Source organism: Varanus komodoensis, unplaced genomic scaffold, assembly GCF_004798865.1.
Source record: "Varanus komodoensis strain SLA01 unplaced genomic scaffold, ASM479886v1 scaffold2, whole genome shotgun sequence".
NCBI classification, from domain to species: Eukaryota; Metazoa; Chordata; class Lepidosauria; order Squamata; family Varanidae; genus Varanus; species Varanus komodoensis.
Window position 1 is genome coordinate 21,544,738 of NW_025335568.1, and position 25,520 is coordinate 21,570,257.

The 25,520-nt window shown below is 42.9% G+C and overlaps 1 protein-coding gene across 3 annotated transcripts in view; it reads left to right on the forward strand.

The window, feature by feature from the left end:
- Positions 1 to 16,510, forward strand: part of NPNT (nephronectin) — a 73,074-nt gene extending 56,564 nt beyond the window's left edge. For all 3 annotated transcript variants that reach the window (XM_044428626.1, XM_044428624.1, XM_044428625.1), the window contains 4 exons: positions 2,614 to 2,709; positions 4,803 to 4,901; positions 8,976 to 9,232; positions 12,264 to 16,510. In XM_044428626.1, coding sequence (XP_044284561.1) covers positions 2,614 to 2,709; positions 4,803 to 4,901; positions 8,976 to 9,232; positions 12,264 to 12,359 — 548 coding nt within the window. In that variant the 3' untranslated portion in view covers positions 12,360 to 16,510. The remainder of the gene's footprint in view (positions 1 to 2,613; positions 2,710 to 4,802; positions 4,902 to 8,975; positions 9,233 to 12,263) is intronic.
- Positions 16,511 to 25,520: the final 9,010 nt, after the last annotated feature.

Below are 25,520 nucleotides of genomic sequence, written 5' to 3' on the forward strand. Positions count from 1 at the left end.
ATTCTGCTCCTGCTTCATCCTCTTGGCACTTGGGAGTGTTTTTGTTTGTTTGTTTTAAGATAGTTTGCTTTGCTTTTTGGGGAACTTGAGGAATTAAAAGACTGGTCCCAGAATATTCACTACAAGCACACCTTTGTGAATTTTTACTACAAGTACACCTTTCTTCCAAGCCATGCAGAAAACATCAAAGCTATGTTTAATGAACTTAATAAGTAGAAATTAATGTGAAATAGACCAGGAAAGGATGACTCTACTGTAGTCACCATAAGCCCTTTGGAGTCTTGCTTGTTTCACTGAGGTTGTATAAGAAATAATTCTTTTTTCCCTCCATATTATACATTCAAGTTATAGGGCAATAAGAATCATGTATGAGTAGGTTTGGAGAAAGCTGCATATCCCAAGAAACATGATGTTTCCATTTGCAGCACTTCGATTAGAAGTCACATATGCCACTGATATTTTAAGGCACTGGCACACATGTCATCATGAAAGTTAATGGACTTAATCAATTTTAAAGAGAGCTTTTGGGGTGACGCTTTCGTGTACAATCCATATGCTGCTCACAAGTAAGTTCCTGGGCACATTTAGAAATGGAGTTGTTATTGCTAGTCGCGAAGTCGTGTCCGACCCATTGCGACCCCATGGACAACACTCTTCCAGGCCTTCCTGTCCTCCACCATCCCCCAGAGTCCACTCAAGCTCACACCAACTGCTTCAGTGACTCCATCTAGCCACCTCATCCTCTGCCGTCCCCTTCTTCTTTTGCCATCTATTGTTCCCAGCATTAGGCTCTTCTCCAGGGAGTCCTTCCTTCTCACTAGGTGGCCAAAGTATTTGAGTTTCATCTTCAGTATCTGGCCTTCTAAAGAGCAGTCAGGGTTGAAGAAATGGAGTAACTTGTGCTTATTTCCTTTTTATCCCTGCCTGATGCTGCTTCTGATGCAACAACCTGGGTGCAAGTTTGTTGCGTAACAACTGATGGGGAGATGGGTGAAGAAGTTTCTCTTGATCCAGGTGGGAATTGCAAAGTAAGGAGGAGTCTGGCAGTGATGTTGTTGGAATCTGTAGTTACATTGGTGGCCAATTGGAAAAAGCCTGGCCAAAATATAAAAGAAACCTCCGACACAATCAAGGCTTTGTGTTTCTTCTCTTTAGTGGTGTTCCTAATAGCCTGGGGGTATACATATTGTATTGCTTATTCTGAAGGGATTGGTACAGCAAAGACAATACCCGACTTTTAGGAAAGATAGACACAAATGTAATTGCTATGTAATGGTAAACTAACAAGTCAAAAGTGTGAATTGCCGCTTATTTGGTGTCTTTGTTGGGTGTTTATCTTAGTATTGGTGATAGAATAAAACCGCAAATGTTTTTAAATCCAAGGGAAGCACTGATACCTAGAAACCGCAACAAATCTGAAATGCATGGGCTACTGTCACTAATGATGTGCTAGACGTCTTTTTGTCTCTGGAAAAGGAATTTTAAAGACAGCTGGAACCAGTGTTAATAATCTATTTAGCTACAGAGTACAGCTGTTCTGCACCAACAATGTTTGTATATTGTATCTGCTGCCTAAATTTGGTATCAAGACAATGTATTATAATATCCTTCTAAGGACAATGAAAATAATTTCCACAAGGAAAACAGCCTCCTCTTCTTTTTCTCACTTTGTTTTGCATCATGGCAATATGGAAAAAATCTTCCAGTTTTCATTGTTGTGCCAGTACACACAAATGGCTTTTTATATGGGAATGGCCTTGGGGATAGATCCTGCTCCTCACTCGTTGGCCATAGCAAGGCAACAGGCAAGCACAGTGCAGGTTTTTCAAAGAACTCCTTCACAGTGATGTGAAGTAGATCTTGCAAAGGTACACAGCAAAAAGCACGTCTGTAAAAGCCACATGTATCTTGGCTTTATGGAAGCGGCACCATCGGGAGGCTGTCCAGTTATGTACAGCCAGGAAGACAAATGTCTCTTTCAAAAAGAGAGCACAGGTGTGCATTTAATTTGCATATGCTAATATCTATGTTTAGCTTAGACATAATTACTGTAATTCAAATGCAAATAAAGAGTATGCCTCTCTGCCTGGTGAACCTGTTTGGTCTGCTGTCCAGGTGCTCACTAACTTTTCATGGGCAGCTTTAGCATTCTTGCTCTCCACTCCTATTCTCAGACTGGATTTTAAATAGACAACACCTACAAACAGGAGCCATCCTCTAATAGCCCTTCAAATAGAGGACTGTCTGCTTCAAAATAGTACACATGGCCACTTGGCTACATTTTGAAATGTACATATGATAACAACTTACACATCAGGGGAAGCAGGAATACAAGAAGGGAACTAAACTTCTCAGCCTGAGATGTTCTCTGAGCAGTTTTGGACTCAGCTTTGATGGAAAATAAATATATGCAAATGCATATATTATAGTAGTGGGATGGCTATGAATCTACATGTGAAATGGATTGAATAGATTGAATTCTCCAGGAACACAATGCCAAAAGCATTCTGCTCCCTCCCTCACTTTCTCTATAAAACAGTTGCAATTAGTGGCCTACTTCCTTATCTATTTTGTCCATTTCTTTTAAATTACTTCCTTTCCTCCTATTCACAGTTCCACGCCAGCCTGGAGTAAGCAATAATCTCTTTGAAACTTTTGAAATTGAAAGAGGGATCAGCGCAGATGAGGATGAAGCAAATGATGATCCTGGTAACCCTCGCTCTTCTCACTTGAGAGCTTGCATGATGCACATGGGTGGGGAAAGGTGGTTTTGCAGGCTTGTTTGCATTTACTGGCCATGCAATTGTGTTTCCTGAATATGGCCCTTGAGTTAACTGGCTTGCAAGGCAAACCAGCTTTAAGTCACTTCGAAATAACTAAGGGCATCATTTTACATATTCTAAGGGGGGAAGGGAAAATCCTGTGACTCCCAGCATTGATTATCTGATTATCTGGACCCATTTCAGTCTGGTTTCAGACCCAGTTATGGTACTGAATCTGCCTTGGTCACTCAGTATGATGACCTGTGCAGGGAGAGGGACAGGGGGAGTGTGTCCTTGTTGGTTTTCCTGGACCTCTCAGTGGCCTTCGATACCATCGACCATGGTATCCTTCTGGATAGACTGGCTGACTTGGGAGTAGGAGGCACTGCATGGCAGTGGTTCCACTCCTATCTGGCCAGCCGATTCCAGATGGTGGTGCTGGGGGACTATAGCTTTGCGCCATGGCTGATGACATGCAGCTCTACCTCTTATTTACATCTGCTCCAGGTGAGGCAGTGGCTGTACTTAACAGGTGTCTGGCCAAGGTAATGGGCTGGATGAGGGCCAATAAACTGAGCCTCAATCCAGATAAGACAGAAGTCCTGTTGGTGGGTGTTGCAGGTCTCCAGGTAGGTAATTTTGACCCAGTTCTGGACTGGGTAGCACTCCCTCTAAAGGACAGGGTCCGCAGCTTGGGAGTACTCCTTGACCCAGAGTTGTCACTGGCATTCCAGGGGGCGGCAGTGGCAAGGAGTGCTTTCCTACAACTTTGACTGATCCATCAACTGCATCCTTACCTGGATGAGCACTCCCTACCAACAGTGATACATGCTCTGGTAACTTCTCGCTTGGATTACTGCAACGCACTCTTCGTGGTGCTGCCCTTGAAAATGGTCCAGATACTGCAACTGGTACAGAACAGAGCTTCCAGGCTGCTGCCAGGGACCGGCCATTACTCTCACATAACGCTGGTCCTCTGTCAGCTTCACTGGCTTCTAGTTGTAGTCCGGGCCCAATTCAAGGTGCTGGTTTTGACCTATAAAGCCCTAAATGGCTTGGGACCAGGATACCTGAAGGAACGTCTCCTTTCTTATATGCCCTCATGCCCTTTAAGATCTATGGGAGAAGCCCTACTCCGGGAACCCTCTCTAAGAGAGGTAAAAAGGTCATCAACCTGGAGTAGGGCCTTCTCTGCTGTGGCGCCCAGACTCTGGAATGTACTCCCCAGAGAGGTACGCTAGGGACCAAGTTTATACTCTTTTCAGTGCCAGGCCAAAACCTTTTTATTCAAATAGTATTTTAAACTTCAATAGTTTTTAAGTTTAGTCGCTCTGTTTGTTTTGTAATTTGTTTTGTTCTGTTTTATTATTTATTGAAATTGTTGTTTTAATTGTCTTTTTAAATATTGTAAGCCATCCTGAGGTCTTGTATAATAGGATGGAATACAAAAGCTTTTGATAAATAAATAAATAATAAATGATCCAATCAGCCATGTGGAGAATTTAGGCCTTCTTTTGGTTCAAACATGCATAGGATGGTACGCTAAGGACCCTAAAGCTTTTGTCACATGAGATTCCTGAATCAATTTCAGCTTAATTCATGTAGCTATAGAATCAGAGATGACAGAATAGTAGAATTGGAAGGGGCCATGAAGGCCATCGGGTCCAGACCCCTGCTGTAGCAGGACACCAAGTTACACCATCCCTCTCAGATGGCCGCCCAGTTTCTTTCCGAATGTCTCTGGTGTGGGAGACCCCACGACCTTCTTATTGCATGAGAATTCCATTTATATCATTTATTATGTTGCACTGTGTTCTTGTCTCACTGTGCTTCCAGTAGTTTCAGCAGTTGTGAAGCATTGCAAAGCTCCAATTTTTGTAGCCTTGCAAAGCCCCCATTTTTTCCAGATCTAATACAACCCTATGGTTCTTTTGGTTTTTTTTATCTTTGTCATGAAAGACAAATGAAAATTCTAACCAAGTTTACCAGCTACAACAGATGAAGCCTTCTCCTGTTTGACCTTTGGTATCTTCTTCACAGGTGCTCTGGTTCACAGCTGTAACTTTGATGGTGGCCTGTGTGGGTGGATCAAGGAGAAAGATGATGATTTACACTGGGAACCAGTTAAAGACTCCTCAGGTATTGCCTTGAATTTTGTCTGAGCCTACCTTACCACCAAAGATGGAGGAGTAAGAAAAAGTTTAGAAGAAGCAGGCAATCAGAACAGGCAGCTATTAAAAGGAATGTGTTTGGACTGCAAGCACAAACAGCTTGCCCAAGTCAAAAAGGTCATACATTGCCTGTTGATAGGTTTGGGAACAAAATATTAGTAAAAGAGTTTCCACACATCCTCCTGGCATAACCCAAAAGGTACTTCCAAAGACTACTGATAAAAGTGTGGAAGGTTCACAGAAGTCATTCTGGGTACAGCAGCTTTGTATAATATACCTGTTGCCTGCTAAATTCCTTTCTTAAGCTGATCGAGTTTTCCCCTAAGAGGGTTCCTGTGCCTTTAGCAGCTGCAGTAAAGATGGGCATTCAGCAGCTGCACTGTTCCCAAGAACTGAGATGAAGAGGTGGGAAAAGCATCACCTGCTGAATTCCTGCATTTCTAAATTTCACTTTGAGTTAACAATAATTGGAGCTGGCAAACCTAATCCTTGTGCCCTGCTTTAACCATCTTACTAGCTTTGTTCTTTACTGACGCCTGAGACTTCAATCCAAACTGGAATGTAGTACGTTTTAACATTTTCCAGCCATGCCAATAATACTTCGTGGCAGCTTCTTTCAATCTGGTCACCTAGAGATTGTTTGGACTGCAGTTTCCAGCATCCCTGATAATAGTCCATGCAGCCTGGAGTTAATGGCAGTTGTAGTCTGAAGTATTTGAAGGGCACCAGTTTGGAAAGGCTGCTCTATAGCATTAAATTCAAGTCAGTGATGGATCATAATCAACTGCTTTGGTGTGAATGATATTGATGCTGGTGATCCAACAGAGACACAGTTGATTGGATTTGCAGTATTCACTTATAAGATCTTAATTTTTTGTGAGGGGAAATAGTATAATATCATATATAATTGATGTGTTAAGTTTTTGATGATTTTTAAAAGCAATTTTCAATATAAATATTGAATACAGATCTGCTTGGCATTCTTTAGCGGCCTTTCTTGCATATTAGACAGCTCTTAGATGTGATCTTCTTTGTTTTGACAATGCTATCAGTTCCAGGGTTTTGCAAGACAAATCTGTGTGCATCAGGGCTGTTTTATTGTTATGGGTGTCAAGTGCATTTCTAAATCAAGCTCCAAGTCCCCTTTTGTCCGTAACTCAGTCCCTGTTCACATTCTGGGCCATGCACAAAGGCACCCAACAGCTATGAAAAAGGCCTTATTCATCATCAGTTCATGACTTGCTTTGTTCACCTATAAGACACCAATTTTAATATATGTGCCACAGAATTTCTTTCTTTCTTTACTTTTCTTAATGTCCAATTTATAACATTATGTTTGGGTTCTATGCTAGCAAAATTTATGATCAAAGTTATTTATAGTTCAAAGTATTAAAAAAGAAAAAGGAAGTAAAATTAGAAAGAAACAATATAACTGTTCTTGAAATGTGGACGTGGAGTTCAGATGGACCACTGCAGTTACTGATCGCAGGCTAATGGACACACATCCAATTCTTCAGTTTCTAACATACTTTCATATAATTATAAGTGGCATAAATCAATAGGGAAGTTTCGTAACTGGCTTCAATTCTGTGGAATTCTGAATTATGTGAGATGCGGTGATTCATTGCTTTTTGAATTTTTGTAAAAACAACTTATGGAAATATGAGAGGTCTTTTTAAATCAATAAAATGTATATTAGTGTTGGCCAGATTTTTATTTGGAATTGCAAGTTATTTACTTATTAGATTATTATTCTAGTTTTCATATCTGAGTCCTTTTTAACACGTACCTGTAGTCTGCTCTGAGATTCTTTCTTGGATGAAAAAGCCTACTTGTGAGGCATACACAACAATGCGATCTAAAAATGATTTTATTGCATATTTATATTGTTGTTCAAAAACATATTAACATTCACTTTTAACTATTGCTAAACTTTCTTAACTCTTACTGCTTCATCAAGGCAATATATTTAAGTGTGGCCTCTTATCTAGCAATAGGTATGGGTGACTCCGTGTTCTTCATTACGAACGTTTCTGGATCTGGTTGCACATGATCATTTGCATCAAAGGACATATCCCAGTAGTTCAATATGGCTTGGAAGAGGGACAGCTTTGGAAGTATGCACGTATATCTGGAAGGCTGCTAACTAGCTGGATAAGAGCAGTAGTCTGGCAGAGTGCTTATCACTCTCATATAAAAACTGTGCATCTTTTAAGGGCATCTTTCTATCACTTAATAAACCGAGATCAAAATAAAGAAGTCTGCATTAATACAGTGATCAGGTGTTTATATGACACAAAGTTTCATTTATCAGAGTTTTGGTGTTATACATGAAAGGATTGGTGAAATGCACTGTTGATATTACATACCCTTTTGATTTTGGCTTTTTCGGTGGTGCCTGTCTTCTGGTTTCATTTAGTAGCTCATGACTTTTGAAGAGATGATGTCCTAGCAATGGAGAGGCACATGAATGACTTTGAATAAATTCCACATGTTTGGTATCAATCTGACATTATGGCAGCAAGGGGGGCAACAAAGAACATCAGAGTCTTATTCCATATTTGCATGGTTGGGGGGGTTATGTATGGTATGTATGGACATATTTAAGGGTTTTGTTGGAGTGTTGTTGATTTTGGAGAGGGAAGGAGAATCAAGAAACATTAACAGGGTCAGGCAGTAAATTTCTTAGGGCCATGATTTTAAGCGCTGCAAAAGCTCTCCTGTTTTGTTACAATGCAACTGATGTGTGAACATTTGGGATAAGCAATGAACAATTGTCTAATGAGTCCTGAATTATAAACAGTCAGCTGCTCTTTATTAGCTGCTAATAAAATAGTCCACTAATAAAGTGGACTATTTTAATGTGATTCCAGTGACTTGGATCCTGCGTTGCCCTTCCACTATTGGAAATCCATTCTTGGAAAGGCTGTTTCCAAATCGAGTAAATATGAAAAAGGCCTTTGTCAAGAGAAGTTAAGAGTTCATACGCTATAGCAAGTGGCAGTTACCTTAATGCAAGGCCAGATCTCTGGTAGCAGAACACTACAGCAGAAGCGTTTGCAGAACCGCTTCTAGAGCAGGGGGACCTCAGACTTTTTCACCAGGGGGCCAGTTGAAAGGGTGTCGGTGCTGGGCGCGGGCCGGAAAGGTGGTGCCGGCGGTGCACGCGGGGCGGGGTGGGGGCAGGCGTGTGCGTGCGGCAAGGGGAGGCGAGGCGAGGCATGTGCTGCGAGGCGGGCGCACAAGGCAGCGACTTGCTCACTTGGAGATCGTTTTCTCCGAGTGAGCAAACCGCTGCCTCCCCACGCATGGGGCGAGGTGGTCGACGGTGGGTGTGCACATGGATGCGGGCATGTGCGCAGCAGATCCAAATGGGCAAGGCAGGCTGGATCCAGCCCGCGGGCCGGAGTTTGAGGACCCATGTTCTAGAGCGTCACAGGCTTTCTCAGAGAGCCAGCTCTGATGTTGAAGCTGGGAGATTGTGCTTGGAACATCTTCCCACCTTGCAGCCAATGCAGAGAAGCTGCACGAGTTGCTTTTCTGAGGTTGTAAAAGCAACCCAGGAAAAAGGATTTAGTGGGTGGGGAGAAGAGGAGACTGGCATTGCCAAGGTATGAAGTAACCTGGTGGAACCTCATCCTAGTTTCCATTTCCTCTGAAGTCTTCTAGTTAGCTAAAATTGTCTATAGCTGCTTTTCCTTCTTGTTTTTTTCCACCCTGTGGAGGATGCCCCAAATCCTCCAAGTTGGAATAGTTATGGGCATTCCTACAGGATGGTGCTCTATGTCTATTTAAAAACAAAAAATCTAAATTACACTTTCAAAATCTTTGTTACGCTTCCTGGTAGACTGTTCTCTGCAAATGAAGAACAGCAATATTTTAAATTAATCAATAAAGCAGACACATTGAGAACATTCCTTGCACTGAAATACCAAAGGATTGGAATCAGGATTGGACTTCCAGTCATGACTGATATACTTCAAAGTTTATGATTATGTTTAGGAGAATTGTGAAATAAATCTTATTCTTTCCCTTTCAACAGGTGGGCAATATTTGTCCGTCTCTGAACCCAAAGGAAAAGCAGGCCGAGTGGCACGCCTGGTCCTTCCACTTGGCCATTTAGCTCATGCAGGGGATCTGTGCCTGTCCTTCAGGCATAAAGTGTCTGGGCTACATTCTGGTTTGCTTCAGGTCTTTGTGAGAAAGACCGGTGTTCACGGACCAGCAGTTTGGGGAAGGAACGGTGGCCATGGCTGGAGGCAAACACAGATAAAATTGCAAGGATCTGGCCTCAAGAGTGTGAGTATCATTTTGTGATGTAGGAATGGGAGCTGAAGCATTTGGACAGCTAACCCCCAGGTGTAATACTATCTATATTAACCTCTAAGTCAGTCACACTGGTCAGTTTTAAAGCATGGCTGGTGATTATGAATCCCTGGGATTCCTGGGTGGTTAGTTTGAAGGACTAACTAACCAACCTTCAAAAACACAATCTGCTGTGCACATTTTTTCTGTGGCACATGGCAAAAATAAAACCATCCACAGGCATAATTCCCTTGTTAAATTTATTATTATTAAAGTATTTATGCATCACCTTTGTTAGGTATTTGTTACCATTATCCATATTTCAGCAATCTCTTAACAGTTCTCTTAAAATTCTCTTAACATTTCTTAGAATTCTGGGTTATAGGCAATGGTCACATTCTAGTGCATGCTGCCCAGTTTCTCCCACTGGATAAGCAATCCATAAACAGTCCTGGTTTGTTTAGTGTTGTGTGCATACCAGGAACCTTGGCTTGTCTTCCTCCCAACCAGCTAGAGAAATAAGCCTTGGATACTGGGTTACTTCGATGGCTTGTTAGAGAAGACTCACAGATTGTTCTTGAGACATAAAAACACGTCCCTGCCACTGCCAATGATTCCTACCAAGGCCAGCTTTTGTTCCAACAGACCACTCTATATTTTCTAACCTGGTATGTAGGCAGCACTTAAACTATAGTTCCCCAGTTTGACCATGGTTTAAGAAACCAGGAAGACTCCTGTGTAGTCAGGGAAGCAGGGGAACAGAGAAGGATGAGGAGAAATATTTTAAGCCCATCTCTTATTCATGCAGTAACAGTGGTTCTCATTTAGTCTAAACTGGGTCTATATGCAACTGGAGGTTCTCTTATGTTTCTACATTCATTCGAACCCTTCAACTACTTTCATCTTTGCAAACATGTTGAGTTAAAGTCATAAGAACTTTGATTTTAAGAGGAAACGTGGCCACCTGTGGTCCATGTGTTGCTCAGTCTCACAAAGTTAGCATGGTTGACACCACTCTTGTTGGACTTCAAACTAACTTGCAAATTGTTCACTGTTGGGAATAATTAATTCTTGCAGAAGTCAATAGAAGCCTGCATGAAACAGAATGTCTCCAGATGCTATGATCATGAAATAAGAGGGGCATATTTAACACCAGACTCTGTAAATAACAGTAAATTGTTTAGGGGTGAAGAAATCCTAGAATATGCAGCAGGTTGCATGAACTTGTAGAAGATGATAGCTCTGAAAGTTTATTCTAGAAAATTGAATTTAAAAAGATTCCCTGAAGAGATTTATTCAGACATATTGAGAAAAGTCAGTGATCTTCTGACTTTTTCTGATTTTCTGATTTACCAAAGAAGTTCTGATTTAGTAGAAATTGTTTCTAAGAAAATGTATTTTTAGCCCCCATAATTGTGCAAATAGTCTCAATAAGGGTCCATATGAAGTGGGACATGGAAGTTCATTTTCTTGACAGGCCAACCTATATATTTATGAGAAATAATCTTTTGCACTTCACTGTATATATGAAGGTATATATGCATTTTCATAGACTGATATTATGGTAACTCAGCATTCCCATATTCCATCCCTGGCATCTGTAGTTGAAAGGATTTGAAGGAACAGGTTATGGGGAAGGATGGGGAACTGCAGCCTGTCAGAGTAACAGTATTGGATCAGTGGTCTAAATCAGCATTCTATATTCATATCTCAAACCAGGCAAAATGGTGTGTCTGAGGTGGTGCTCAGCTTATGACTTGTAAAGATGGTTTTTGTTGTTCTGAGATCAGAACACTTTTATGGATTCAGATGATGCTATGATTTGGATATCTGCTAGGCAGATCATCAGTGGAACACAGGCAGTCCCCATGTTATGAACATCCAAGTTATGAACAACCTGTACTTACAAACAAACAACCATAAAGACATTAATTTTTAAAAATTACGTGGAAAATTGCCATCACTATAGAGAGAGAGGAAGTGAAAGGGTAGAGAAGGAGGCCTCCAAACATGCCTTCCTGTCTGCCCATCTGAAGAGGGAAATCTCTGCAGCATTTCTTTGCTGAAAAGAGAAGGCACTGGTGAGTTTCAGGAGTGGAGGTTAGAAATATTCACAATTTTTCCACTTTTATGTGGATCCTGCACTCCAGCCTCCGTGAATGTGGAGGGTCAACTACACATGATCTGACTTACACACAGATTTTATTTAAAGACAAATTTCCATTTTCTCAGGAATGGAACTCGTTCGTAACCTGGGCACTTTCTATATCTCTCTCCATTTGTTTACTCTTGCTAGTGAAAGCATGCAAGTCTGGGCAGAACGCATTCAGCATGCAACAGCCATCCTTAGAACTAGTAATAGTAGCTTCCATAGCACTAGAAATAGAGCTGTACCCTTGGGAAGTATGGCTTGTCTTCCTTTTGGGAAGGGTGCTGCTTTCACATGACAAAACCCAGGATCTGAAAGCCACAATTCCCCCTCGCAAATCACCGCTGTGTCTTGGTGCACTTGACAAGATAATGTTAACTAACCGTGAATCCTTCTTTCACTTGAGAAAACAGGTGAGGATGTCAGCCCAGGGCCTGCCAAGTCCAAGTATCCTTATCCAGTTCTGTGGCACTGGCTCAAGGGGGGAAGAAAATCAAACATTCGTTAAAGTAAAATTCAACATTTAAGAAGTTAAAAAATGGAGAAGCTTGAGAAACACTGTCCAGTGACTTACCCCCTTTCATACCTGCAGCTACACTTCTGGTTCTTCCGTTATGAGACTTTCTGTGCATATAGCTGTGGTTCACTTAAATATGCCTGAATGTAAAATTATTTTTAATTTTATTATTTATTTCATTTCTATCTGGCCCAATAGCTGAAGCTCTCTGGGAGGTTTACAATATGATGCAGAAAAGAAATGCAAACCCAATTGTTTCCTTTAAAACAATCCTGTAGTATCCTACACAGTGCTGCACTTTTGGTCATATAGTAAATTCTGTGTTACAGCTCACCTTGTAAAATGTCCTCTTTCTCCAGGTTATTTTTAAAGGCGAGAAAGGAAAAGGAAGAACCGGGGAAATTGCACTGGATGATGTAAGCTTGAGGAAAGGCCTGTGCTCTCAGCACCATTAGTGGTACAGGCAAGCTGTCAAAAGAACATACTGTTATTGTCTGTGCTGAGACAGATGGTGGATTGCCATCCTCTTCTCCTTTGTCTTTGTGAAATCCCAACCTTAAATAAAGCAAATTTTCTGTAAGGGCAAGGTAACTTCAAAGCAACGCTGGAGATTTCCATTAACAATTATCCGATTCATGTTATCTAAATGAAAAGGGGCTCTTGAATTAAAATTAAGGATGTGAATAGCCTTTATGAAGAAGAACAAACTTTGGCTAGACATCAAAGGAGACATCGGTATACACGGAGTTGCCCTGATGGTCTTCTATGTCCTTTCCATTTTGCTGATTATACCGTGTGCCATGGAACTGGTTCAGCTTCATAAACTGAAAGTAACTCAGGCCTAGCCCTGACCTACAGTTGTGTTACTGCCATCAACTTTTAAAGAAGAGTGTTCGATATATTTATGTATAGCATTTATACATTTGTTCTATCTCATTAACAAGAGGCAAACATAGCGTAGGCACTGCATCCCTTAATATTGCTAGTGCTGTGTTCTGTATAAATATATTGTATTTATACTTGTTGTGCATTTGCAGAATCTAGTTGCAAGATAAAATGGCAGCTGTGTACTTTCAGGTTAGATTAGCATACAGAAATCCCCAGAGATAGTCACTTGTTTTCAGTTTGTCACTTGTGAATAGCTAATCACTGTCATTTTGTGTCTTAAGCTCGAAAACACTGTTATACAGCTCCAAAAAGGCTGATTCAGCTTCACATATAACTGAACATTGGGCTGGCATCAAGTGGGCAAGCTTAGGCACCTTCCCAGGGTCCACACCCTCGTAGAGGCTCACTAGCGAGAGCCTCTGAAGCTGCTCTTCTATTCCCCAATTGCAGACTTGTTTGTTTGCTCGCCTGTCATTCTGGTACAGACAGCAAGTGGTGGTGAGGATGAGGAGTGGCAGAGGTCGCATCCTGCTTCCTTGCTGCAAAGCATGCAAGTGGCAGCAGTAATGGGAAAAAGGCTGAGGGGCCATAGCTGGTGATGGTGATGGGGCAAGGATAGACTTACTAAGAAAAGGGGCCCACTGAGTTCTTGCCCAAGTGCCCTCAAAGCCTGAATCTGGTGCCAAGTAGACATAATGCCAGGCTGTCTGGTGTGATAGAACCATGTTAAGTTCTTAGATCAGCACCCTTCTGTTTGAAGGATAGGTGTCTAGACTGGGTGCTAATGTTGAAACCTGGGCTTGAAAGGTGCTTTCATGATACTAATCATCAGGAGAACTCTGGCAGGGATACTTTCTGTCATGCCAAGAAGCTATTAAAGGTTAAAAGAACTTTCTTTGGAGCAGGCAATGGCCATCCCACACAAATGATTGCAGCAGACAGAGTGACACTCAGCTATTGATTAGTCTGCTATGCATCACCATATTGTTTTCTGTACCATCTCTCCTGTGTCATCATCATTCTTGTAGAGCCAGAGCTGAGACAAGCGGTTAGTTCTTGCTGAACGTGGTAGAAAATTAGAGATTGGCTCAATGTCATTCTCATCTTTAAAGTGGAAAGGGTATGCAGCTAAATCTCTCCAATGGCATATTTATTTCTAAAATTAATCTATATTATATTTTCCTCTTCCATGGTCATCCCAGGAAGGTGTACAGGAAAAATAGGAAAAAAGGAAAAATAAAAAAATTTAATAGGAAAAATAAAAATACAGTAGTGAATGAATGAAACACAATGCAGTTTCAATCCAATGGCATGGTATAATGCTCCAATCCGAGAGATATTAAAATGGATTAGAAAAGTTGAAAAGTGTCACTCAAAAGCTTAGAAAATAAATGTTATCACCAGTCACTGAAATGGCAACTCCATTGGTGGGAACTGAGTAGCCCTGGACCACCTATTCCATTTGCATGGCACCACCAGCAGAACGTCCATGGGGCTGGTTGACACCCATCTAGCTTCAGGTGGCAGTACCTGGAGAAGAGCGCCAGGTGTAAGTTTCAATGGGTGGGCAGACGGACGCAAGAGCGGACAGGCCCATACATTTCAGCCCAGGTGCACAAAGCAACTTCCTAGTTTGATTCTGAAGAGTTCTACATGCCCAAGGATTCCCCTGCATTCAAAGAACACTCAAGAAGTTCAGCCATTTGTACAGCCAAGGCAAGTGACATTCCCACAGCTACACAGGTCAGAGTTCATGCTATCAGGAAGTTCATAGAGATCATGCTGATGCCAGTTTATGCCACGACGCAACATATTTCTTTGGAATATGGTAGCTTCTTTTGTGCTTCTCAGACACATTGGTGGGTTTGCCCATCACAGCAAGTAACGCTGGCCTCTTCCCACAGCAGGTGGACTTTTGCTTCAACCTACCCAGTCAGATGGTCACCTGTTTCCGATCACAATGCAATAACTGTACTTCTCACTTTGTCCTCCCATTGTTGCTACTCAGCCCAGCAATCCTCACAAGCAGAATCCCCTTCTGCACTGCTCATTCTCCGTGGACTTCAGCTGCCCCTTCCTGGTTGGTCCACTGAGGTCTTGAGGCAGGTTCTCCCTCTTCTCCCTCCCAAGTGCACCTGTATCTCTACAATGTTTCCCAGTCATCCCCCAGGGATGGTTATTTATATCATTATTATTGAATTGAACATGAATATACACTTTTGCCATGATTGCCTCCCTTCTCCCCGTTTCAGAGAGGTAAACAGGGTGATGGGCACATTCCTCAGTCAATAGGAACAAAAGGAACAATGGTAAGTGGGTACCAGAGCCTGGATGCTTAGAGCACTACCTTTTGTTGCTGTTTCCTCACTATCGAGGGTCCAATGGCGCTCCCATGTCTAGGCGTCATGTGAAGCTGCAAACCTTAGAACAAACCACCAAATCTTTCCATGGTTTCAGGAAGCCAAACCTACTGCACTGAAATGCCGTGTTCTTTGGATGCCAATGACACAACAGACCAACAACCATACAGGCTTGCCATGGCTTTTTGTAATGTACACACCTGCCCATTGCATAAAGTAGAGGTAGTATTTTTGTTAGATTTGGACAGGAATCGTGTTCATTGAGTCACAGTGTTCTATAGTTACTGATCAAACCTGTGATCTTAAATGTATTACAAAGCAGTTTGGGAGAGTGCAAATCTCATTGTGGCAACAGATGCTTACGCAAACAAAGGCTTATGCGCATCCCATGCGGAGTGTGAAGAATGGCAGTAGCAATCATCGCTGCCAATGCACTTTACATCATACATTTTGTCTCAATTGATGCTTTTGGCTATCTAGAATTGCAGCTAGTGAGGAGTAGAGAAGGAATTGGCATGGATGCATCTCCAAGGCCCCAGCCTCCTTCCCTTCTCCTTCTCCCTCTCAGGCTCTGAGGCCCAGTTGTGGCCTTAGGGGGCAGCTGGTGCAATTCCTTCTGTGCGAGCTGTGAGGGGACAGGTCAAGGGCTTGGCCTTTGGCGTCAAATGACAGAGGTCAGAAGACCTTAGAGCTTAGACTCCAAAACATCCTATGGTCTTCCAGACAGCACTGGGAATTTCTATTGCAGTCACTTGCAAAGTCACGATATTAGTGGCTAAAACAGAAACAAGAGAATTTGGATATAAAATTGGGGGAACATTCATCATGACCAATTCCCACCAAAATATTTTTATTGCAGCCACTTGCAAAGCTGATTGGGAGAGCTATTTTCTGTAACAGGTAAATGCAACTGTGTGTGTTGTTCATTACACTATACTAGGCAGAACTATATATTGTCCTTGCATCCTCAGAACAACAAAAATGGGGTGTGCCGAAGGGAGCACATCTAGGCTAGCTGTTTGCATCTGATCTGTGTGTGCTGAAAGCTGAGTGGATGGGCTGGGGCTTTCAGAAGGTATTTGAAATCCAAGATCAAATAATGGCATTCAGAAGTATGTATGCAATAATTTATCTTTTCTGTCTTCCTTTACTCTCAGACCTTTTATCAATACAAAGAGTTCTTATTATATACCTTATCTTCTTGGTGCCAGCAAACCTAAATTGCACTAAGTTCAAATGGAACACATTATCAGAAGTATTGCAGGAGTTGTTACTGGCTAATGATTTAATATGGTTTTACAGAAATGTGTAACTTACCCCAAAATTATTCAGAATAAAGATATCTTTGTAAATTTACAGACATTGGTAATTTGCAATTATTTTCCTTTTAGATATGGGTTGAAGCCAGACTTGATTATACTTAGAGCAAACCCATGAAAATCTATAGATTTTGCCTCCTAAATTACAGTGGGCCTACACTGAATAAGCCTAGCTGTGATCAATAGAAGAAAGCATAATTGATTTAGTCATCCACATAAGCCTACGGCCATAAGTTTGGTATATTAATATTCCTGTTATTAGAAGGCTAACATTGAGGGCAGGGGAAATTAAGTAACAACCACATGCTATTTAGCCCTTTTTCAGGTTCTTTGATGTAGATCATTAACTCAATGGTTGGATGCTTTTAGAAAGCAAACCAAACAGAGAGGCCAAAAGGTCATGTTTACTGAATTTAGACATTGTGGAAATTAAGCAAATGTAGAAACAAAGCTCATTACTTTGTTGACATCTTACATATTTCTAAGTCTACCCTCAGCAGCTCTCTGTATGAACAACCCCCATCTTACGGCACTTATCCACTGCTGTTCTCAAAAGGTATTTGGTTATCGTGGCACTTCTGCATTTCTGAATGTTAGCTTTCTTGAGTGCACCAGCAACTGAAAGGTAGGCGTTTAGGCAGGCACATACGAATGGGCCACCAGAAATATTGCACCAAAATAAAACTTCACGATAGTCTCACATCATCTATAATGCAACATTTTTCAGCAGAATGGTATTTTGTGCTACAAGTCCTAAGGGCGCTGGCGGTTCCCAGGGTGTGGTTTTCTGCCTCTCACTCGATCTTTTTCTGGAGTAGCTACTCAGTCTCTGCCAGAGCTGTTTATATTTGCTTTGTTCAGCTGCAGGCTGGTGCGGAGATAAGGACTATCAGGAGAGGCTTCACGGCTGGGGAATCACTTTGCAGCAGAGAGCAGCAACACTCTCAGTGCTGAGAAAAATCCACTTCAGTCCAAGAGAGTCTCGAAAAAATTGCCTGCCAGGTGCTGCTGAGGCCATGCTTGGGCAATGTGGAGGTTGCTGGGGAGAGGAGGACTGTGGAGGAGAGGACTGAGTCTCACACACAGCTTTGTTGCTGGACCAGGGCGCATGGAGAGGTGTGGCCCCAGCCTGGGGAATGTCCCCAAGTAGCCTTGGCCAGGAACCCACATCAACGTCACTCCTGCTTGAAGAATAGTGACGATCACAGCCACGGCCCATCCAGCAGCCTGATGTAGAAAAAAGCCATCTAACATGCAAACAGAGTGTTTACATGTGACCATTTAAGGTGCCGGTAATGACCTATAAAGCCCTAAATGGCTTGGGTCCTGAATACCTGAAGGAGCACCTTCTTCCCTATGTGCCTGCCCACCTCTTCAGGTCTGAGGCAGAGGTCCTTCTCCAGGAGCCCTCATTGAAGGAAATTAGGAGGGTAGCTACCTGGAGAAGGACTTAAGGATGAATTTCCATTTGCTCAGGAATGGAACCTGGGGACTGCCTGTATTGTATGTTGTGGAGGATGCAAAATGGAAACCAGACCACCAGCACATTTGGAATTGTTGCAGTGGCAGTACCAAAGCAAAGCAGAATTTTTGTATATTGTGGGGGGGGGGAGCTGTGTTACAATCTTTGCCAATGGTGACCTATACCATTGTTATGAAATTGTTAGAGAATTTCTCCTCCCACTGGAGAATCCCCCCTCCCCAAAAAACCCCACATTTTTCTGCACACAAATAGGCTGGAGAAAGTTGTGTGGCTGTTTATAGGTGCTCTAGCACAGCGTGTCATTCAGGTGTCAGCACTGAACAAAATCCCCAGGAACAAGGCAACAGCAAGGAGGTGAAACTGGTAGGCTTTGGGCATGTGACAAAGTCTTGTGATTTCCCTGCGTGTCTGCATCCATGGCCAACCTAGGAGGAGCTGTGGGAAACTTTAGGCTCTGAGTGCATAGTCAAGCAGAGTAGCGCTTTCTACTGACCACAAGGTTTGGTTCAGAACCCAGTTCAGCAAATAACTCAGTCTGGTTCAGGCCAGTTTGGAGACCACAGTTTTTTATAATCTGTGATAAAATTTAACTAGGTAAAACAAACAGCATGTCTTAAAGCATATGAAGCAAGTCTGCATGCATGCACGGACACATTAAGTATAAACGACCTTTCTGTATCAAAAGGTCTTTCAGACTCATTTAAAAGTACAAAGGCACGATCATTTCCACACAATGCCACTGCATTACAACCCCTCTGTGGGTCTATGAAGCAAATCTTACGCAGGACCAGAGTTAACAACTGGGCAGATTGAGATGAGCAAAGTGGTCCTTTAAGTAAATTAGTTTCCAGGCCGTTCCAAACTTTAAAATAGCCTGAACCTTAAATTGTGCTCACAAGTGAATAGGTTGCCAGTGAAGTGGTGCAAGATCAATATTGTATGAACCAGGTTAGCTGCTTTTCTCTTACTAGCATGCTGACAACCATATTTTTCACCATCTGGATTTTATTTAAGGGTCATGCAGAGCGTGCTGCAATCATCTGGATGTAACCTGTGCACAAATACCTGAGGCAAGAGCCTCTGTCAGTGGACAGGGCCTCAGATGGCCACCTGAGGACCAAAGGGCAGTGGTGGGCTCAGGAGAAGCTCTGTGCTGCACCTTTGATTCTTCCCAGCCCTGTCCAAAACTGGTCACACATCTCCAGATCAATGGAATTACCAGCCATAGCAGCACTTCTGCCTTCTCTGGATTAAGTCGTAAAGAGACACTTCTCCAGGTTTTTGCCAACCTGCCCCTAGAAACAAACTAAACTATATCAAATGCTTTGTTAATATATCCATCATGTTTCTTGAAAGCTGGAGGAAAGAGTGCACAGCTGGTTTTCACCATGACTTTATATATGATCCACTTAATTCGGTCTATTTTTCCGCTGGCGTAAGAACATAAGAACAAGTTGCCATAAAACTCTCCTGTTAAATCGCATTATCCCCTTCTTGGACTTACAGCCCATTGTCTTTTAGAAATGCAAAGTCATCTCTAATTTTCCACTGGATGTTAAATAAAAGCATCAAAATGCGCGTGTTGTGTGCTCATAATTCCTTTTGTTTAGTTTTGGTTTTTTCAGGGCCGTATGCTGCCACTCTGCTATTTTTCTATTTCTGCTTAAATGCCTTGGACCCACACTTCCTATTCATGATTAATACCTGGTACTTGTTGCTTGTGGGGATAGGAAGATGGGCAGAGGAGAATGAAGGGAGAGGGATGCTACATTACTGGCTGTTTCCAGCCTACACTTGCAGTTGCTGAACCGGAGCACACATCTGCAGCTGCAGCGAGGAAGGACCGGGAAGCCAGTTTGAATGCCAGAGAAGTAACAGAAAAGAATATGCCCCCCAGAGACTGATGTGGATGAGCAATGAACTGAATGAAGGGCAAAGTGCGCGCATGCACACATGCGTGTGCATGTGTGTGCCCACACAACAAAAGATCAAACACTTCTAATGTAGCCAGTTCATGATCTTTCCCCACTGTGACTTTTGACATACTAGAACTTTATTTGCACCTGCCTCTTCTAGTGAGTTAGCAGTGAAATCATCTTCCTTTCCTCATCCATTTACAAATCACTCCTTCGATGGCTCATGCCATCAGCTGTGATCTAGTAGACGAAGGCATGTAGCACCCAGCGCTGGCGCAAAGGGAGATCTCCCTGGTTTCAAAGTCTAAACCACGTACAGGATGTCACATCAGCTGGACATGTTAACACAAGAGTTGATGGCTAATCTCAATTGTTAACACAAAACAAGCTGGTTGTCCACTGCAGTCTTAGTTTTTGTAGGTCAGGGTTATTTAAGGATATGATGGGCTGGCACACAGCAATGTAGGTATTTTATAACAAAAACATCCTAAGTATTATTAATAACAGCATGATTAGTACATAAACATGAGGTGTGATTGACAGAAAACACCCTCTAATGGAGCTGCTTCACTGGGCAATGTACATGCTGCCCAATCGTACTTTTATTAAATTGTTCCATATTCAATATTGGCCCCAACTCAATGCAGAGGCAAGGGAACCTGAACGGGCTTGTGTCTGTTTAATTCTGCATTGGGTTACAGCCGGTATTTATAAAGCTCTTCAGTTACTTAAGTGTTCTTTTTGCTAAAGTCTTAAGTTAAATGGAGTTTAAAAGTTGAAACTTCACAGGGAATGTGCAGAGCTCCTGGCATGCAGATGCTTCCTGATGCATTTCAGTCTCCAGGAATCAGGATGAGATCAATTGCTCAAGGTCCCCAAACAATTGCTTGAGTTAGCAGTATTTTATTTCCAGATTGTCACAGAAGTGGTTGGTGATTTGAGAGCATGAGGCGATGTGCCAAGGGATGTGGGGTCCAACTTGCGAGACACCTGGTGGTCCTTGAAAACCACCAGCACCTGGGACAACTTGCTCACGGCTGCATGAGGGCAGGTGCGAACCTATGTCCTGGGAGTCCTTGCAGGAGTGCTGTATATACAACAAGCATATCTAAACACCAGGGCAAGAAAGTGTGGAGGCCTCTGTGCCTGTATCTTGAAATGCAAGGATCGAGGCAGCAGCCTTTACTCTTTCCATCAGACCAGCTGGGGTGCAGGTGTGAGCAAGAAAGCTCCATCTGCCAAGGCGAATCTCTGCAGCAGATTTCCTTGGGCAGATGGGAGGCTTAATTTTTAACTGGGGACATTGGTAATATGAGGCACGTGGCACCTTTCAAGTGCCCTTGGGCAAAATCTAGCTTACCCTGTATAATGTATTATGTGACTCAAGAGGAAGGCAGAAAAGTAGCTTCGTACTCTGTGCTGTACTGGTCAGCAGTTTACACAGAAGCTAGACACACTGGCTATACTATGGTGGTTGCGGGCACCATGCAACTGGGAATCAACGTGCCAGTCACCTCCATGCAACGTTCGAAGGGCTTTGGCTTGTTTGTAATGAGATATTTTGACTGCCTGAACACCAGGGCTGATTTCTAATTTCTCCGGGGGATGCTGTTAATTTAATTGCATGTTAAAACATTATGCACTGCCGTGAGTGGTTTGGAAGGTGCCAGGATTCATGCAGTGTTGGTGGCGGGGTGGGGCGGAGCGGGGGGTTGCTTATTTTGGCCCTGGTTTGATAAGTCAATGTGTCTATGAGCTACAAGGTAGCACAGCTGAGAGAGCAACCTGTTTTCTGATGGGAGCAGCTGATTTTCGGAAAGGTAAGACTTCACACAGCAGCTGTTGGGTCAATGGGAGGCACTAAGACAATGATCAGCAAACACTGATGGAAACTGGACCTTGTGTTTTATTGCCAGAGAAATAATAGATTGCATTAAGAGAATCACATACAGTTTCCGAAGTGGAACCTGATTGGTATGCATAATGCTGACTTACGCCTAGTGATGCCTGGTACCCACTGAGCCTGGCAGGGCAGAGCACAGAGCGCAAAGCACCTAATGATCTCAAGCCTACCTAGGATGCACTAATGGTAGGCAAATTCATAGACCCGATAAAAAGCCTTCCAAAATCTTCAAGATCAGTCCTGTGTCACTTCACATCATTCTATGTGTCTATTTTGACTACATTTCCCATCAGGCCCAGCCAAAGTGACTGATGGGGTGATGATGGGTGTTGTAGTCCACAAGAACTGGAGGGTTGTTTGGGTAAGGCTCGGACATAATCACATTGGTGGTAGTGGCAGGAGTGGGTGATGTATGGATCTCCAGAGATATGGAGATCCACCAGCTGGGCACATCCTCTCTGATGTCTCCCTGTGGCTGAAAATCAATCCCAGGGTGCACCGCTCCTGCCTATGTTGGCCACGTCTCCCTCATCGACCCACACTCCTCTGGTGTGGGCTTGTCAGCTGCCTTTTTCATTGTTTTCTGCTGCTCAGCAAAGCAACTACTGGCTCACTAGAGTAGCACCACTGCTCTGGAGTGGCAGTAACATAACACTCCCCACAGCAATGTTACACTGTGCCAATGCACAAGCACACACGCGCATGTGCCTTCGGTCCTTCCCTCGCTGCACATGCGCCCACACTCTCCCATGTGCAGGACTTGTACATGCTTCCGGGGACTGCCTCCCTGCTGCAGCCAGACACACAGGGGGTATCAGCTCAGGCACATGGGGCACGGATGGAGTCGATGCTTGGCCAGCGTGCTTGGGGTTTCTGAGAGCTGAAGTACAACAACTTCCACAGATTCCTACTTCTGGCATGAAATCTCTTGTGAGAAAGGCATGAAAATTAATGACTAGGTTCAGACAGCAAGATAACGCCCATTCAAGGGTTGATTGTGGGTGATTGTTGAACTGTGGCTTATTCTACAGTCTGAACCAAGCTGTGCTAGTAGGCCATTGCTTGTAAACCATGAGGAGAAGGCATGGTTTCTTCTTGGATTGCGAAGTGCAGCTTGTTCAACACGGTTTGTTTCTCAGCTGGGTTCTGATGATACGATAACCCATGGTTCAACATTCAACATGGTTCAACCCACATTCAGCCCTTGACTGCAAATGACTGGGTTGTCAAGTCATTAATGAAGTCATTAATAGGACTGATCTGCTCAAAGAGAATGGTTGGATTTGCAAATGGCGAACAGAGGAATGGAGAGCAAATTGAAAGACAATAATTTCAGGAGCAGTCACTCTCCTGCTATTTCCGTCAAAGGTTAATCAGGACGCATCTTCACACTGGAGCGGCTAAGAGCCTAGCATCTGAGCTCTTGTGTCTGCGTGCTGTTTTTGTATAATTTATGGAGATAAAGAATGTTTTGAAAGGCTGTAAAAGGATTAATTAAAGCATTTATATCTCAGGGTGTGTGTTTAAAACTTAAGCATTCATCATTACAGCCCTTATAACTGGCAGCTTCATCAACTTAATGTGCATTACACCTGGGAGATTTTGCTTGATTCGGCTTTTAGCAATAATGTAATTTCTCTGCCCTTGGGACCTGTCAAACTCTCTGGATGTTTTTCCTGGCATAAGTGACCAACTTACTCTTGGACGGTGCTGCTAAGCAAACAGGAACAATTGGATGCTAGCAACAGCGATGTGAGCATTGTCTTTTACTTCCACAGCAGTTTTATACTTCTTGCAGGGAATGCCAAGTTACTTTTTAAAAACTAAGTCCCAAAAAACAGGAGGAGGAGGAGGAGGAGGAGGAATAAATTGAAGAAAAATAAAGCAGCTGGGCATTCCATCAAGTTATTGTCACTGCATATATCTCACCTTTATCCTTGCCCTCCACTCTGAGAAGATTAGTCAGCTGTCAAAAAACAAAAACTGAAGCAAAGCTCTTTTGGTGTTTTTTTAGATACACCTTGATATGCCAAGGCATAGCTTGTGGAAGCGTGTGTGAGCTGCAGCTGGCTGAAGGCCATCCTTGAGTTCTTTTTGCTAAAGCAGCAGGTTTTCTACCTTGGTGTTCTCTTTTAACCATGCACCTGCCATGGGAAGATTTGGAGTGAGTCTAGTTGGAACTTCTTACATTTCTGCCATACTGACTTCGCATCACCCATGCCCCTCTTCCATACCAAGAACTCTGATTCCCTCACCAGAATTCTCCAGAGTTGAAGTTTACTCTGACTTGAGTCTGCATCAGATTGTGAGCTTTGTTGTTTTGTCTTTTCCTTTTCACCTGAAAATCTTTGTATATTCTGGGGTATATTTTCTGCTCCCATGATTAAGGCATATAGTTGTACATTTGCGAAATGTGCTCATTTTGAAACACATGCATTTTTCAAATGTGTGACTGCTGTCAAACACATTTTTTGTTCCACATTCACATTGCAAGGTCGTAAGTACACAGACTTGGGCTGCAGATTGCATCCAAGACCATTCTTGGTACAGAAGGTACAAACTGGGAAAATCCTAATCAAAAACAATTTAGAATGAATTTCTCATACACGCCTAATTCTGGTTGTATGAGATAAATATGGGACAATGGGCTACTTTGATAGGTCATGGGGAAGCCAGGGTGGATTAGGGTCTGAATGGCTTATACACCCTTTGACTGTCGGCAGTACTGATGTCGAGGGCTGGATCTCAGAGCTGAAGTCCAGGCACCTTACAGATGCCAGGTGCCCTGCAAAGGACCATCCAGAGCCTGGCAAGTTAAGAGGCCAATGGGAAAAAGGCCCTGTGTAATGACACATGGCTGGCATGGTATGCTTCAGTGTACCAGAGTTTATGTAACGAAGCAGAACATCCTTTCTTACTTTTAACCATTTTAGACTTGGGACAGCTGACTGGGCATATATACAGTTAAGAGTTGCTCATTTTATTATTTTTTACTTTTTGAATGCATGATGCTTTTCTATCCCAAATTACACTTATTTCTAACTAAGCCCACAATCATATGCATGTTCATACGATTCTCAGCATGTTCTAGCCAACATGGCTGCTTAGGGGATGCTGGGAGTTGTAAAACATTATTCTGTCTAAACATGCAAAGAACTGTACCCTGCCATAAGGAATCCCAGAGGTGGACACAGTTCCCCCAACTCTCAGTTTTATCCGTGCTACAACCAGGTGAGGCAAGTCAGTGGGACTGCTCCAAGGCCACCATGATGGCTGACTGGGGGATACGGAATGGGGCATCCTTGCTCCTAGCCCGGGGCACTAAAAATTATACTACACTGGCTCTGGATTGGCAGTCAACGTGATAAACAATAAGATCCAAGGATGTAGGACATGTTTGCAAAGTCCATATAAGTTCTGCTAGAAGGGAGGCAACCTCTGGGGGCGTGCAGTCACATCTGGTAATTTGAGATGTTTCTGTGGGTACCACCATAAAATGTTTGCCATAGAACAATATATGCAAAGGCAAGCCAAAGGTTAGGAAACCACAAAGGATAGGTAAGCTGTCTAAAATACTGAGTACAAGGAAGAGCTGGGGAGTGTCTGAGCCCCAACACTAAGCAGGAAATCCTACAGTCACTGGACACGGAATAGAAAGCCATAGGAAAGGTTGGTTTTTCAGGTCTGCCCTTAGAAATGCAACTCAAAGGTGGAGGTGGAGCTCCAATCTGGATCTGGGGTCCCTCT